General features: G+C 38.8%; 1 protein-coding gene across 1 annotated transcript; it reads left to right on the top strand.

Moving 5' to 3' along the window:
• Positions 1-7270: 7270 nt before the first annotated feature.
• On the top strand, positions 7271-12956 carry LOC125721111 (alcohol dehydrogenase 1-like). The gene is made up of 9 exons (XM_048997050.1): positions 7271-7426; positions 8527-8628; positions 9076-9217; positions 10538-10625; positions 10718-10937; positions 11446-11706; positions 11813-11945; positions 12186-12324; positions 12684-12956. Exons 1-9 carry the CDS (start codon positions 7328-7330, stop codon positions 12715-12717), a joined length of 1218 nt encoding a protein of 405 aa, XP_048853007.1. The 5' UTR covers positions 7271-7327; the 3' UTR covers positions 12718-12956.
• The last annotated feature ends 519 nt before the right edge of the window (positions 12957-13475 follow it).

The following is a 13475-nucleotide window of genomic DNA, read 5'->3' as shown; positions in this document are numbered from 1 at the left end:
GGGCAGCCAAGCACCAGTTTATCCGGCATAGGCACATTTTATGAAACCTACCTAATATTCTCGTGACTAGAAGAGCATTTCTCAAAACAGTTCATGTATATTGCACAACGTTGTGGTTTAGCTACAAAAACCTGCAACTTACCCAAAATAAGAAAAATGATAAGTCAGTGACAGTGAGGAAGTGGGAATGGACTATCGTTCAGAATTGTGGAGCTCAATAGCATACTTACACTGACATATGGACAATATATCTAAGCATTTTGACTCTCGTGGTTAAAACGATGCTGATTGAACTTTTCACCTTGGTAGCACTGACTCATTCATTGGCAGAATTATTTGCTTCTGGGACATGAGTTAATTGTATTGGCCAAGGTACAGGCTATACAAAGTACTTGATTCTGCCATTGCGTTATTGAGGACAGGTTGGTTGCCTTCTTCTGCCTCTTCCCCTGTTCTGCCATTGTGCCCACACCATACCACCACACATCCCCCTTTCTCTTCTCCGTCCTCTTCCACCAGCAGGCAGTCGCCCCTGGTCAATGATTGCTGCGCAGTTTCCTGCACGTTCACCAGGTATAGCTCTGTTGTACTCCTGCTGCATAAATGCATTTCACAGATAACAGTTTATGAATTGCACTTTCGGAGCAAATTCAGTGCCCAGCATCACTGGCAGATTAAGATACTCCCCTTTGTAACTGAAGCTCATTATTCAACTAATCCTCGTACTACAAGCAAGTAACAACTTTATCAAACATTACACGCGTACATCATTGTAGTTTATGGAATATATTTTTAAATCAGTTTGAAAGCTGTTTTGCATGTGGTGCCTTACAAGATACATAATCACATGCATATATAGTTTTGGGTATGAAATTATTACAATAGGAATCTACATAATGTATTTTGACCAAACAAATGATAACAATTGTACAAAACTATTTGCATATACGTACAAAAATATTTGGAAATTTGTGTGAAGCAATGAGAAATCATGTTCTGTTGGCCATAAGTGACACAATGGGGTAGGGATTATGCTTGTCATTTTGCAGATGTTAATTGTCATTTGAGAAATACTCCAAAGCAGTCCAGAAAAACTCTAATCGTTTTGGACAAGTTTCAGGCTTTTGTTGCTAAACCACAATGTTGTGCTATACACTTGAACTGTTCTGAGCAATGCTCTTATCGCCTTGAGAATGTTATAGTTTTTCTCGATTGATTTGGCCCATTTCGTGAAACATATTTAACATTCTCAAAACAGTTCATGCATATAGCACAACATTAAGGTTTAGCTGCAAAAGCCTGTAAGTTCCTAAGTATCTAAGCATTTTGACTCTCGTGCTACATAATTTGTTTTGAACAATTAGACTAAAAGCAACTGAAAATAGTACCAAATGATGACAGTTATACAAAACCATTTGCATATACTGTATATACTAAACCTTTTGGAAATTTGTATAAAGCAATGAGAAATGCTGTGCAAAAGTGATGGGGATTAGACTTGTTGCTTTACAAATGTTAATTGTCATTTAAGAAAACAATTGAGAAAAACTGAAACAGAAATGAAGGCTCTTTTAAAATGTAAATCGCTCTATTTATTTATTTGTTTATTTATTTTTTTGAAGACCTCCACCAACATACAGCAGGGGGGTGGTGATGTCAAATCCTTTGGAAGGAAAGATAGGACAGAAGAGATATAAGGAAATAAATAAATAGACAAACAAATAAGTAATAATCCATCCATCCATCCATCCATCCATCCATCCATCCATCATCCATTATCTTCTGCTTATCCGAGGTCGGGTCGCGGGGGCAGCAGTCTCAGCAGGGAAACCCAAAATACTAATAATAATGATAATAAAAAAACTTTTAAAAAACTTGCTGGGGACCTGAGCAACTGGACCAGGCCGAGGGGACGCCAAAGTAACACCTGGCTGCAGCAGATGGATGACCATTTCCGGAGGGTGGGACTGGGATCCCATGGAGTTTTGCTGTGTGGTGGGTGCGGTGACACCCTGCATCAGTGCATGCTCCCCAACCTGACTTGAATGACCTGGACCATCAGTGCTGAATGGGTTGCATGTGTGACCTCAGAGACTGAACATCTTTGGTTTGTTCAGAGGCCAGCCTCACCTGTTTTTGCTATTAATTGATTTTCTGTTTTCCTCGTGCCTGTGATTGTCCTTGTTCTGGTGTGCCCTGCTTATCCCCTTCTTAATGTTGGTTCTGCTTTTTTTTTAAATTATTTTTCCTAGAATCATAACTCCCAGTGTTTGATTTACATTCCCTAGTTTCCTCTGTTTATTAATCGTGATGTATTCCAATAGTTTCTTCTTGTCCTGTGCCTTCCTCTGGGACCAGGGCTTGAGTCTCTGGCAGGGTTCCATTTAACGAAAATACAATACAATTGTAGAACTTTTGTTCTGCATTGTATTGTACAATACAATGAAGTTCACAGGGTTCCATAGGTGTGAGTGTTCCCCGTGATTGGTTGGCGCCTCATCCTGGGTTGCTCCCTGCATTACACCCAAAGACTCCAGACCACTCTGTTGCCCTACATAGGACAATTGGTTACAGAAGATGGATGGATGCGTTAGTGAACGAATAAATATTTAATGATTTACAAGCAAGATTTAAAACTACATGTGTAGTTGGCTCTCATTTTCACAGGAATACACTTTGCAGAATCCCGCAAAAACTGACAGAAAAACGGGCTGAAGATCCTCCTGTCAGTCTTGTCAGACATACTATTTGACCACAGCCAGATGAAGTCATTTTTGGTCTTCTTAAGCAATTGTATTACAGATTGGTGTTTTCTTTTTGAAAAAGAAAAATGATAAAATGTAATTGTTTAAAAAGCCATTGACAATGCAATCAAAATGAGTACCATTGGTAATCACCACACTTTAGTTGCAATATTTCCAAAGAATAAAATGAAGTTATAACCGTAGATGCATATAACTGGTATTCAAACATTCACCGTATAAAGCGATACGTACAGCAATTGCTTGTAGTGACAGTGCACATGCGTGCTTATTTCAAATGCATTTCCTGTGCTATGACAAGAAATAACAATGGATTTAAACTGTTACACTGCTAATGAGGTATAAATTAGCTGCATGATGGTTAAATGCATGGTGGCACCAACTGAAAGTGCAAATGTTAACATGTTAACTTTTTTTTCCTAACTGTACAGAATTTATCTTTTTACGAGCATGCATTCCATATGTCGGGCTAATATTTTTTGCTTTGTGTGGAAACAGTAACCTTATCTTTTTGGTTAAATTATCAGTTACCATGGAAAATAAACACAGTCTTGCCAAGATTTTTACTGCATCACATACAGCAGGTTTTTCCGTTTGCTTTTTGGTGTGCTGAGGAATGTTTTACCATTTCTAAACAGTTTCTTGTACTTCATTTGATGTCTGCACTCCTGTTGTAATGTTTTCTTATGCGTTGACATTTAATTGAAAATAAGAGAGTAGGTTCGTTTCTTGTTACTGTGACATTAAGCAGCTCATAAGTCACTGAATGAATATGTGTAGCATAGGGATGTTTTTACCAAGGTGTGATAAATGCTGTCATGACATAAATCTCTGCACGTCTGCTTCTTTTGTGTCCAAGCAGAGGAATTGAATAAATGTAGTTTTTTCTTTTTTGCTTAATTAAGCTAACATACAGTTATCTGGCTGTTCAGATCAGGAAACATATGAGCATTATGGCTGTTTAACAACGCAAGTAGTACAAGGTGTTTACATGAACATCCTACAGAAATGCTCAGAAGATTGACAGGCCAGGGATGTTCTCTGTAGGAACTTTATGAAGGAACATTGCCTGGGAGATTAAGGAAGAGGCCCAGTCAAGAAAGTCAGAAAATAATTAAAGCAGAGGGTCCTGAAAGATAGGGACTGGGTTGGATTTGGAGTCTTACCCCATGTCAAGACAAGTGATCAGGTTGTACTGGGAGTCAGAGGGCTGCAGCAAGAGAAGGATGCTGAAGAATCCAAAGTAAAGCTGATGCTTATCCTGACAGACTGAATATAAACTTCAGCAGTTCTTCTGGTACTACCATCCCCGCTGGGGGTTGTGTCTATAAGCACAGTGATACCACATTCTGGGTTCAGGGGCTCCTGGGGAAAAAAATCACTAAGGACTCTGACCATGTGATAAGTAGGAAAAGATAACGAGATGGACGTTACCTTATTCCTTATCCTGAGTGTAAATGTATACTACAGTCATTTCATAGTGTCACGGGATATGGTCGGGCGAAGCGGGCAGAGCGAGCAAGGAGCAGGCAGGCAAGCAGGATACGGGAAAACGGGGGTTTATTAGGAGCAATCCGGGGCAGGGAATACAGGACGGCAACAGACATCAATGACGGACACTGGACTCGGGTAAGACACGGACTGATATACACAGGACTGAGCAAATGAACTAGATACAGCTGGGTACAATCGGGAGAAAACACGTGGGTAGGCAGGGGGCGTGGCACACAGGAGGAGCCGACGAGCAGGGCATGACACATAGCAACTCTGTAAATAGTTTTCTGTGGGTAGCGAATATACTGTTGCATAAGTGTCATGTGTGTATTTGGGTATGGCTCAGCCATTGCACAAGTTCCAAACATTTGTTCCGCAGTCCATGCAGTGGAGATGAGCAGCATGAAGAAAGGCTATCTGTGTCCATCCATCCATCCATTACCTGCCGCTATGGGGGCAGCAGTCCAAATTGGGATTCCCAGGCCTCCCTCTCCCCAGCCTCCTTCTCCGGCTCCTCCATTGCAATACCATGCAAGGCCTTCCCAAGCCCGCTCGTGTAATGTATTCAATGCCTTCGACTAAATATTTGCAGAATAATATTTGTAAGAAACATTTCAAAGATTCTACAAAACCTATCCATATTCTAAGCAATAGCTTTGGTGAGGTTCTAGGGGGGCTTGGAGCTTATCCAAGACAGCACAGGACACAAGGCTGGGTTATACCTTACATGGGGATGCCAGTCCATCACAGGACGCACACACATAATTAGGAAATCAGAGATACCTATCAGCACAGGACACAAGGCTGGGTTATACCTCACATGGGGATGCCAGTCCATCACAGGACGCAGAAACATAATTAGGAAATCAGAGATACCTATCAGCACAGGACACAAGGCTGGGTTATACCTCACATGGGGATGCCAGTCCATCACAGGATGCACACACATAATTAGGAAATCAGAGATACCTATCAGCACAGGACACAAGGCTGGGTTATACCTCACATGGGGATGCCAGTCCATCACAGGATGCACACACATAATTAGGAAATCAGAGATACCTATCAGCACAGGACACAAGGCTGGGTTATACCTCACATGGGGATGCCAGTCCATCACAGGACGCACACACATAATTAGGAATTTAGAGATACCTATTAGCCTTCATGTCTTTGGGTTGTGAGAAGAAATCTGCATGGCAAGGGGACAATAGGCAAATGTCACAGAACAGTGGTGGAACTTAAATCCACAGACCAGGGTCCATGATGGAATGGTGTTACTGACTGAGTTGCCATAATTATGAATATATATATATATATATATATATATATATATATATATATATATATATATATATATATATATATATATATATATATATTTTTTTTTTTTTTTTAAAGTGTCCCGGTTAAGAACGAAATCCTTTCGTCAAGCCTATAATTTCAATTTGAAGGTAAGTCGGAAAAATTATATTATATATAATAATAACAATAATAATAACAATAGTGATAATAATGTAGTAACTACATACTGTAATGCTCCTGGAGCTGATGAAGTAGTGTGTCATTTGATATTATAAACCATTGAATTTAAGCCAAATTTTTTATAATAATAGGCTTTATGGTAGTCTGTTCTGCCAAATGTGTACATTGCAGAGATATGGATTTTGTGCCATATTCTTCTATTTGCAAAATGTGAAATGTAGAGTAGTTTTCCATTTTTCAATGCCAAGACACAAAAGGCATTTGTCTTTACTTGCCCTAGGTTATGTGGTGTTTTGAGTTTCTGTGGTAAAATAAATCTTAGATTAAAATGGAACTACATAGTTAATAATTAATTAAAATCAAAAACAGAATTAGTCAAACTATAACTAGGGTAAACTTTCAATGTCATTTTAATGTGGAGTTTGGTGCAGTATTTCCACAGATAGTGGTATTTGTACTACAGTACTGGGCAAAAGTCTTACTGTAGGTCACCAAAGAAAACTATACTGCACAGTAATAGAATAAAAAGAAAGAAGTATTTCTTCTGTTGCATTAACTTACTGACTTCTTGTTGGACGGCTAGAAGAACACAGCTTTGCATGCCAAACTTCTCCTCAGAGGCACCCTAGCTATTCCATGTATTTATTCAATTTCACAATCACCTCATTTAATTAAGTAACCTCATCTGGTAAACATTACAGAAATACATAGAGGTAGTGGCCAAGATCCACAAAAAATATGTGTATATTGGAAGATCACTGCAAATACTGCGGTAACTAAAGGAGAGCTTTTGAAAAAAGCTAACAGACTTAAAGTCATGGTGATCATTTAAAATATTGTTTTTTTCTAGTAGTCTAAGACTTTTGCACTGTATGTATTTCTGTGAACTGCCTACATACATTCCTGTAAGATTTACTGATTTGTAAGTTGTCTATTGAGCAACTGCAGACGCAGGTTCCTGCCCTTCTGGTATCCATCACTCTTGAAATCCTGAGATATGTTTGCATTATCATGCATTTGAAAAGCAAGAGATGGGAATTCTTTCCTAACTTAAATCTTTCTGTATAGGATTTACTGCAGCAGAAGGCTTTAACCTTGTGTGCGTGGTCAAAATGGTTCCTTGGCAGAGAGACTGGAATGCAAACAAGTTACAGATGTACAGAAGATGTGTGGTTTGGGGGGGGGGGGGTGTTCTCAATCACAGGAGAACATTCAGTTATAAACTTTCTATACTAGGGTTGGGGTTTGGTGGTGAGGAGGGAAGCAGAGACCAAGAAGGTTATCTTTTATCAATGAAAAATTCTGCTTGTTTATTTTATTTTTTAACCCAACAAGGAGTATTGCAGAATATTAGTGAATTGGTCATTGTGTGCAAATGGATACAGTGATTGCAGGGGTATTATAATGAATTGCAAATTAATCATTGTAAGTGAGGATAAAAGAGAAAAGTTGAATTGGCAAGATGAAATCGGTTTGCAAAATGAGGCGGAGTTAAGCAGATAAACTGCTACTCAAAAATGAGAAACAGCCTGCACAGCCAATGGAAAACACTCATATCCAGATACAGTTGGTGTGCTGGTGGGTCCATGTTTCTGTATTTAAGGCAGATACAGACTGTTGCTGGTTCCTTTTTCTCTTCAGAAGTAGCACAAACTCTCCACAGAGTCATGGCAACTGCAGGACAGGTATGAATCCGAACATATGGTATTATTTACCACCTGCCTTATATTTTATCTTAAAGGTTATGAGCATTAAATTCATATGTTATAACTAAGATTGCTTATTATATTCTGCTGTTGTAAAAATGATCCTACTATCAAAATTACCCAGCATGTCTAGTACATGGTCTACCTGGTTTAGTGCTGTGAAATTATGCCAAATAAATTTGATTCAATGAGGAAAATGGGTACTATCCTGCACTTATTTTTTCTTTGTAGTTCTGTTGGTTTAGCCATTATCTTCAATTCCTTCTTGTCTTACTTTTGTATGCCATTGTGTATATTGTATATATGTATGCTACAGGTGTTGAATAAAACTATTTCTTTGTGTTTTCTTTTGCATGCGTAAACCAGGTTTTAAAATAATTCGTCTGAATTTAAAAATGCAAATAAAAATAACCAACGTTCCTACCCTCCGTTTTCCAATTGCTTATCCTGGTCAGGGGCACAGAGACTTTTGAACACATAATATAAGAAATAGCTGACAAGTTTCACTTATTAAAACTTTCACTGACATATCTGTAAAAAAAAATAAATGCTTTAACGGGAGTTTGGCAGAAGTGAACTCTTATCTGATCAGTACTATTTGGGGCATGTTAATATATGTGTGGGATAGATCCCGCGTAAGACTAAAGTGTAACATGACTATAAAAATAGTACAGATGCATACATTGAGAGTCGCATTAAGTCTGTGGTATAATCCAGGACATTCAGGGCAGGGGAAACCTTGGTCAATCTCACATTATGGGCAATCAACAGTCGCTAGTTTACAACTTTCATTCAATATACTGGCCTTCAGGGAAAATTTTAAATGCATAATGTAGACCTGTATATAGCACATATTATATAATGAATAATGATATGAAAAACATTGACTGATCCCACTGGTTATCCAAAGGCCTGTTAAATTAGGCATTACCTTTAATATATTATTCGTGTTTGATGGCTATTCCTTTCAATTTTACGTGAGAAATAAAATGGAAATACCCCACTGTATGATACCTTTAGAGAGTGTAGTGAGGTGTCCTGATATAAAAGCTTCAAGAGAAACGATAATTTGTTCCAAGGTGATCAAGTGCAAGGCCGCCATTGCCTGGGAGCCCAGCAAGCCGCTGGTGATTGAAGAGATCGAGGTGGCCCCCCCGCAGACACATGAAATCCGTATCAAGGTGAGGAACGCCCCCTTCACTATCGTGTGGGACCTGATATTGTGCCCAGAAGAGAAGTACTTCAGATTGGTTAAGTTACATGAATTTTCTGTCTGTGGTTAAGCTTTATCTGCACCTTATGTTTGTTTATTTTTATATACTGAGGCAATTTTATACTCATTGCACATATTTATTACTTATTTGTTTACTCATTCTTATATTGCACTGTTTGTCTTTCACTGTCTGGTCATGTACTGCACTGCAGTCCTCTCCCTGGATGCTCTAACCTGTAACGTTACCATATGAAATTCACTGTGTTCCTCGGACTAACAGAGTATGTAAAATTTTTAACGTTATGCCAATATTGCACGGCATAGAAGCCTAATCTCTCTGTATGCCACATGGTGGCGATAGTGATTTGTTATGATTATGATGTAATGAATTGCACTTCTGCCTTCCTGAGCATAGATTGTTGCAACTGGAGTGTGCCACACGGACTTGTACCACCTGTTTGAGGGGAATAATAAAGAGGGATTCCCTGCAGTGTTGGGACACGAAGGTGCCGGGATTGTGGAGAGTGTCGGGCCTGGAGTCACTAAATTCAAACCAGGTTGGCAGTAATCAGTTCATCATCACTGCTGTTACAGGTTTTCTCAAATGACAATTAACATTTGCAAACCGAGCATAATCTTCGCACCATAATGTCACTTTTGCACAGAATAATGTAATTTTCTCATTGCTTGACACAAATTTATGTTTTAGTACATATATGCAAGTGGTTTTGTACAATTGTCATCATTTGGTTTCAGTTGCTTTAGTCTTGTTGGTCAAAATGAATAATGCAGTTTCCCATTGTAATAATTTTATACAAAACTGCACGTGTGTCACCACATGCAAAACTTTCTGAATGATTCAAAAATACAGTATAATCCCGTTATAATGGATTCACTTATAACGGAATATCGTTTATAACGGATGACGTTCGCTGGCTGAGCGCCTTTAGGAACATGCAGAAAAAGCATCAGACATAGCGGACTCGCATATAAAGGAATTTCGCTTATAACGTATAAACAATTAGGTCCCCAGGGCTGCTTTTAGCTGTGGTTTTGTTCGCTATAACGGACATGCAGGCTCCGCCTACAAGGCGCATGGCGTGCCGGTGATATCCAGCACAGATACGTAGTCGGGATTATTAATAGTCACGCATCTGGTAAAGTTGGATTACTACATGTACAATATAATAATCTATACCACAAGTGTGTCTGCTGGGGTGTGACACGAGTTGGGTTCTGGCCATACAGCAACTCTGGATATAATGGACTGTTTTGCCAGGTCCCTTGAAGTCCGTTATAATGGGATTGTACTGTATTTTCCATAATGTTGAGTGATACAGCATTGTTGTATTTTTGGTTTCTACAGCGCATGATTTTGTTGCCATTTTGCTGTTCTTTTTGTACAGTGCTGTGACTTTTATAGTACATTTGCCATTGTACTATGAGCTTATAAAAGTTGAAACTGGCGCCTTTGTTCAGTCAGTGACACAGAAAAAACTCAGAACTGTGGAGCTCAGGAGCATACCTAGACTGACATTTTGACAATATAACTAAGCAGTTTGACTCTCATGCTTAACACAATGCTGATTGTACTTTTGATTTTGGTGGCATTGACTAATTAATTGGTACAATTATTTTGCTTTTGAGATGTGAGGTACCTGTTTTGTGTGAGTCACAGCCTTTTCCAGCTATCTATTGTGCTATATGCCTAAACTGTTATGAGAAATTATCTTCTAGTAATGAGAATGTTAAGTATGTTTCATGAAATGTGTCACAGCAGTTGAAGGAAACTGTAATTCATCCATAGCATCTTTCATTATTTGGTAAAAGAAGAAGTAGGATAAACCTTATTTGATCAAATATTTAATCTTTTCTAGGGGATAAGGTCATCCCACTCTTTATTTCTCAGTGTGGGGAATGTAGGTTCTGCAAGAGCCCAAAGACCAATCTGTGTGAAAGAAGCTGGTGAGTCCAAACTAAATGTAAAAATGTAATGGTTAAGTTATAACGACATCTCCTGCTATGGTGCTCAAAGGGTGCTGGGTGTCGATCAACAGGTCAAACGAGCGGTATGATGTCATGTCAGATAACGATTCTCGCTTCACATGCCGAGGGAAGAAAGTGCTGCAGTTTATGGGCACCAGCACGTTTTCTGAGTACACGGTGCTCAATGAGATCGCTGTGGCCAAGATCCATGACTGTGCCCCCTTGGACAAGGTGTGCCTGCTGGGCTGTGGAATCCCCACAGGATATGGAGCTGCAGTCAACACAGCTAAGGTTGGTGAGACCATGTGTCAATTTAACTGCAAATCAAGTATTTGATTTTCTATATCATCAATATACGATACTACAAAGTTAGATACTCTCGGAATACCTTACCTGCATTTATAAACACTTCAAACCGTTTACAGTCATTGTAAAATTACATTTACAATTATTTAGCAGACAGTACTGCCCAAAATGATGAGCAAGACAGCCAAATAGCTCATCACAAACATACAGCTGGCAAGGAGGCAAACAGGAATAAGTGCAGCTTATTCCTTGAATGAATGCCTTGTAAATAGTGCAATTAGTATTAGATCAAACACCATTTAATGCTTTTAAGACACAGACAGAACCAAGCAGGACTATTCACTCAAAAGATAAAGCGTAACACTAAGAGCATTCAGGGGAGTGAAGAGACCAGCAAAGAAACATGGTGGGTGTAGACAGGATCTTGTTATTCATTACTGGTGTAGACAGTTTAATGGTAGTTCTTAAACCCGCACTCGCGTCAATCCCGCAGGTGGAGCCTGGTTCCACGTGTGCTGTGTTTGGGCTGGGAGCTGTGGGGCTGGCTGCAGTCATGGGCTGCAAAGCCGCTGGGGCAGCCCGGATCATTGCTGTGGACATCAACAAAGACAAATTTGAGAAGGCAAAGGTGTTTGGGGCCACTGATTTTGTGAATCCGAAGGAGCACAGCAAACCCATTAGCCAAGTTCTCGCCGAGATGACCAATGGGGGTGTGGACTTCTCCCTAGAGTGTGTTGGCAATGTAGAAGTCATGGTGGGTGCATTGGCTGCAGAGAATATTGAGTGGTACTAACTTTTGTTTAAACTCACTGCTGCTAGGAATGTCATTACCTTCCTTTGGATTGTCTCGTTCGTTCCAGAGAAGTGCCCTGGAATCCTGTGTGAAAGGCTGGGGAGTCAGTGTCTTGGTAGGATGGACTGATATGCACGACTTCTCAGCAAGGCCCATCCAACTCATAGCTGGGCGTACTTGGAAGGGTACCCTGTTTGGAGGCAAGTTTGTGTAAACAGTGGGAGTAGGCATTATATCATAATAGAACATTAGCTTTGTCAGAGATGGAAAGCAGTGGGAGCATTTTCATGCTAATGCATGAGTCCTTGTTGGTAAATCTATACAAAAATACATGCAAAAACTAACAATGATACTGAAGTAAAAAACTGAAGTATAGTTCAGTTGTCTACTATGAGATGTTTATCTATGCTGTTAACGTAAAGGTACTTATCATTTGACAGGCTTTAAGAGTAAGGATGGTGTGCCCAAGCTAGTCAACGAGTATCTGGCCAGGAAACTGAAGCTGGATGAGTTTGTGACACACACCATGACGCTTGACCGTGTCAATGATGCCATAGAGCTCATGAAACATGGAAAATGGTACGCTTTGCAGACATGATCACAGCCCTTTTCATTTAGCATGTCACATGGGGAATCCAAGCTAAAGTAAGCACAGCCATATGTAAAGGCAGTCTTACAACATGTAAGTCTTTCAAAGTATAAAACAACATTAACAACTTCTATTGATTTGCCAGCTAGTGAGAATTCAACTAAATATAGATGAAGAGATTTTCTTGCCATAAAACTCTTCATTCAAACAATTAAGAATAAAATACACTATGTAATTCGGTAATTCCCTATGAACTGAGATTGTCTAGCCTTGATATAATCTGTAAATTAGATCAAGGAATTTGTTACACTGGCTAACAATGGCTTCTTAATGCTCACTTGTGTTTCAGCATTCGAACGGTACTGAATGTGTCTCAACAGTAAGAAGAAAGAAGCAGCATCTTACAGGATATATCATATATATATATATATATATATATATATATATATATATATATATATATATATATATACACACACACACACACACACACCTATTCTAGTCATATCTAGTCTTCTTTTGAGATAACAGTTCACAATGCACTTCTGCTCTACTGACTATCATTCCTATCCCCTGAATTTCTAGATTGCATGAAATGTACTGTGTGTGTGTGTGTATGTGTGTGTGTATATATATATATATATATATATATATATATATATATATATATATATATATATATATATATATACATACATACATACACACACACACTATATATATATATAAATTGCAATTATATTGAATTCATAATAAAACACGTATTATTGTAAGGTAGTAGTTCATATAGAAGCATTAATTGACCATTTAAAAATATTTTGTTTGCCTTCCAGTTTTGGTTTGTATCTGTGTATGGCTGGATGGACAGATGGAGAATTTCAATTATTCTTGTTACGTGCTTTTATTTTATGCAATGACTTTAAATGACCTCTGTGTTTGAAAATATACCATATAAATAAACTTGACTTACCTTATACGGGGTAACATTTTAGTGCTAATGATACAATATTTGTGTAAATGTGTCATATATTTGGTGTTTTTCAGTGACTCCCTCTCAAAAGGCCATAAGTTCTGAAAACCCCTAATGATCATGTTCAGCAGTGCCAGCACACATTGTTGCCCCCAAGCTTACTGTACCTGG

This window comes from Brienomyrus brachyistius, unplaced genomic scaffold, assembly GCF_023856365.1.
Source record: "Brienomyrus brachyistius isolate T26 unplaced genomic scaffold, BBRACH_0.4 scaffold32, whole genome shotgun sequence".
In the NCBI taxonomy this organism is placed as follows: domain Eukaryota; kingdom Metazoa; phylum Chordata; class Actinopteri; order Osteoglossiformes; family Mormyridae; genus Brienomyrus; species Brienomyrus brachyistius.
Note: the sequence above shows the minus strand (reverse complement) of the source record. Positions and strands in the feature narration are given on the sequence as shown.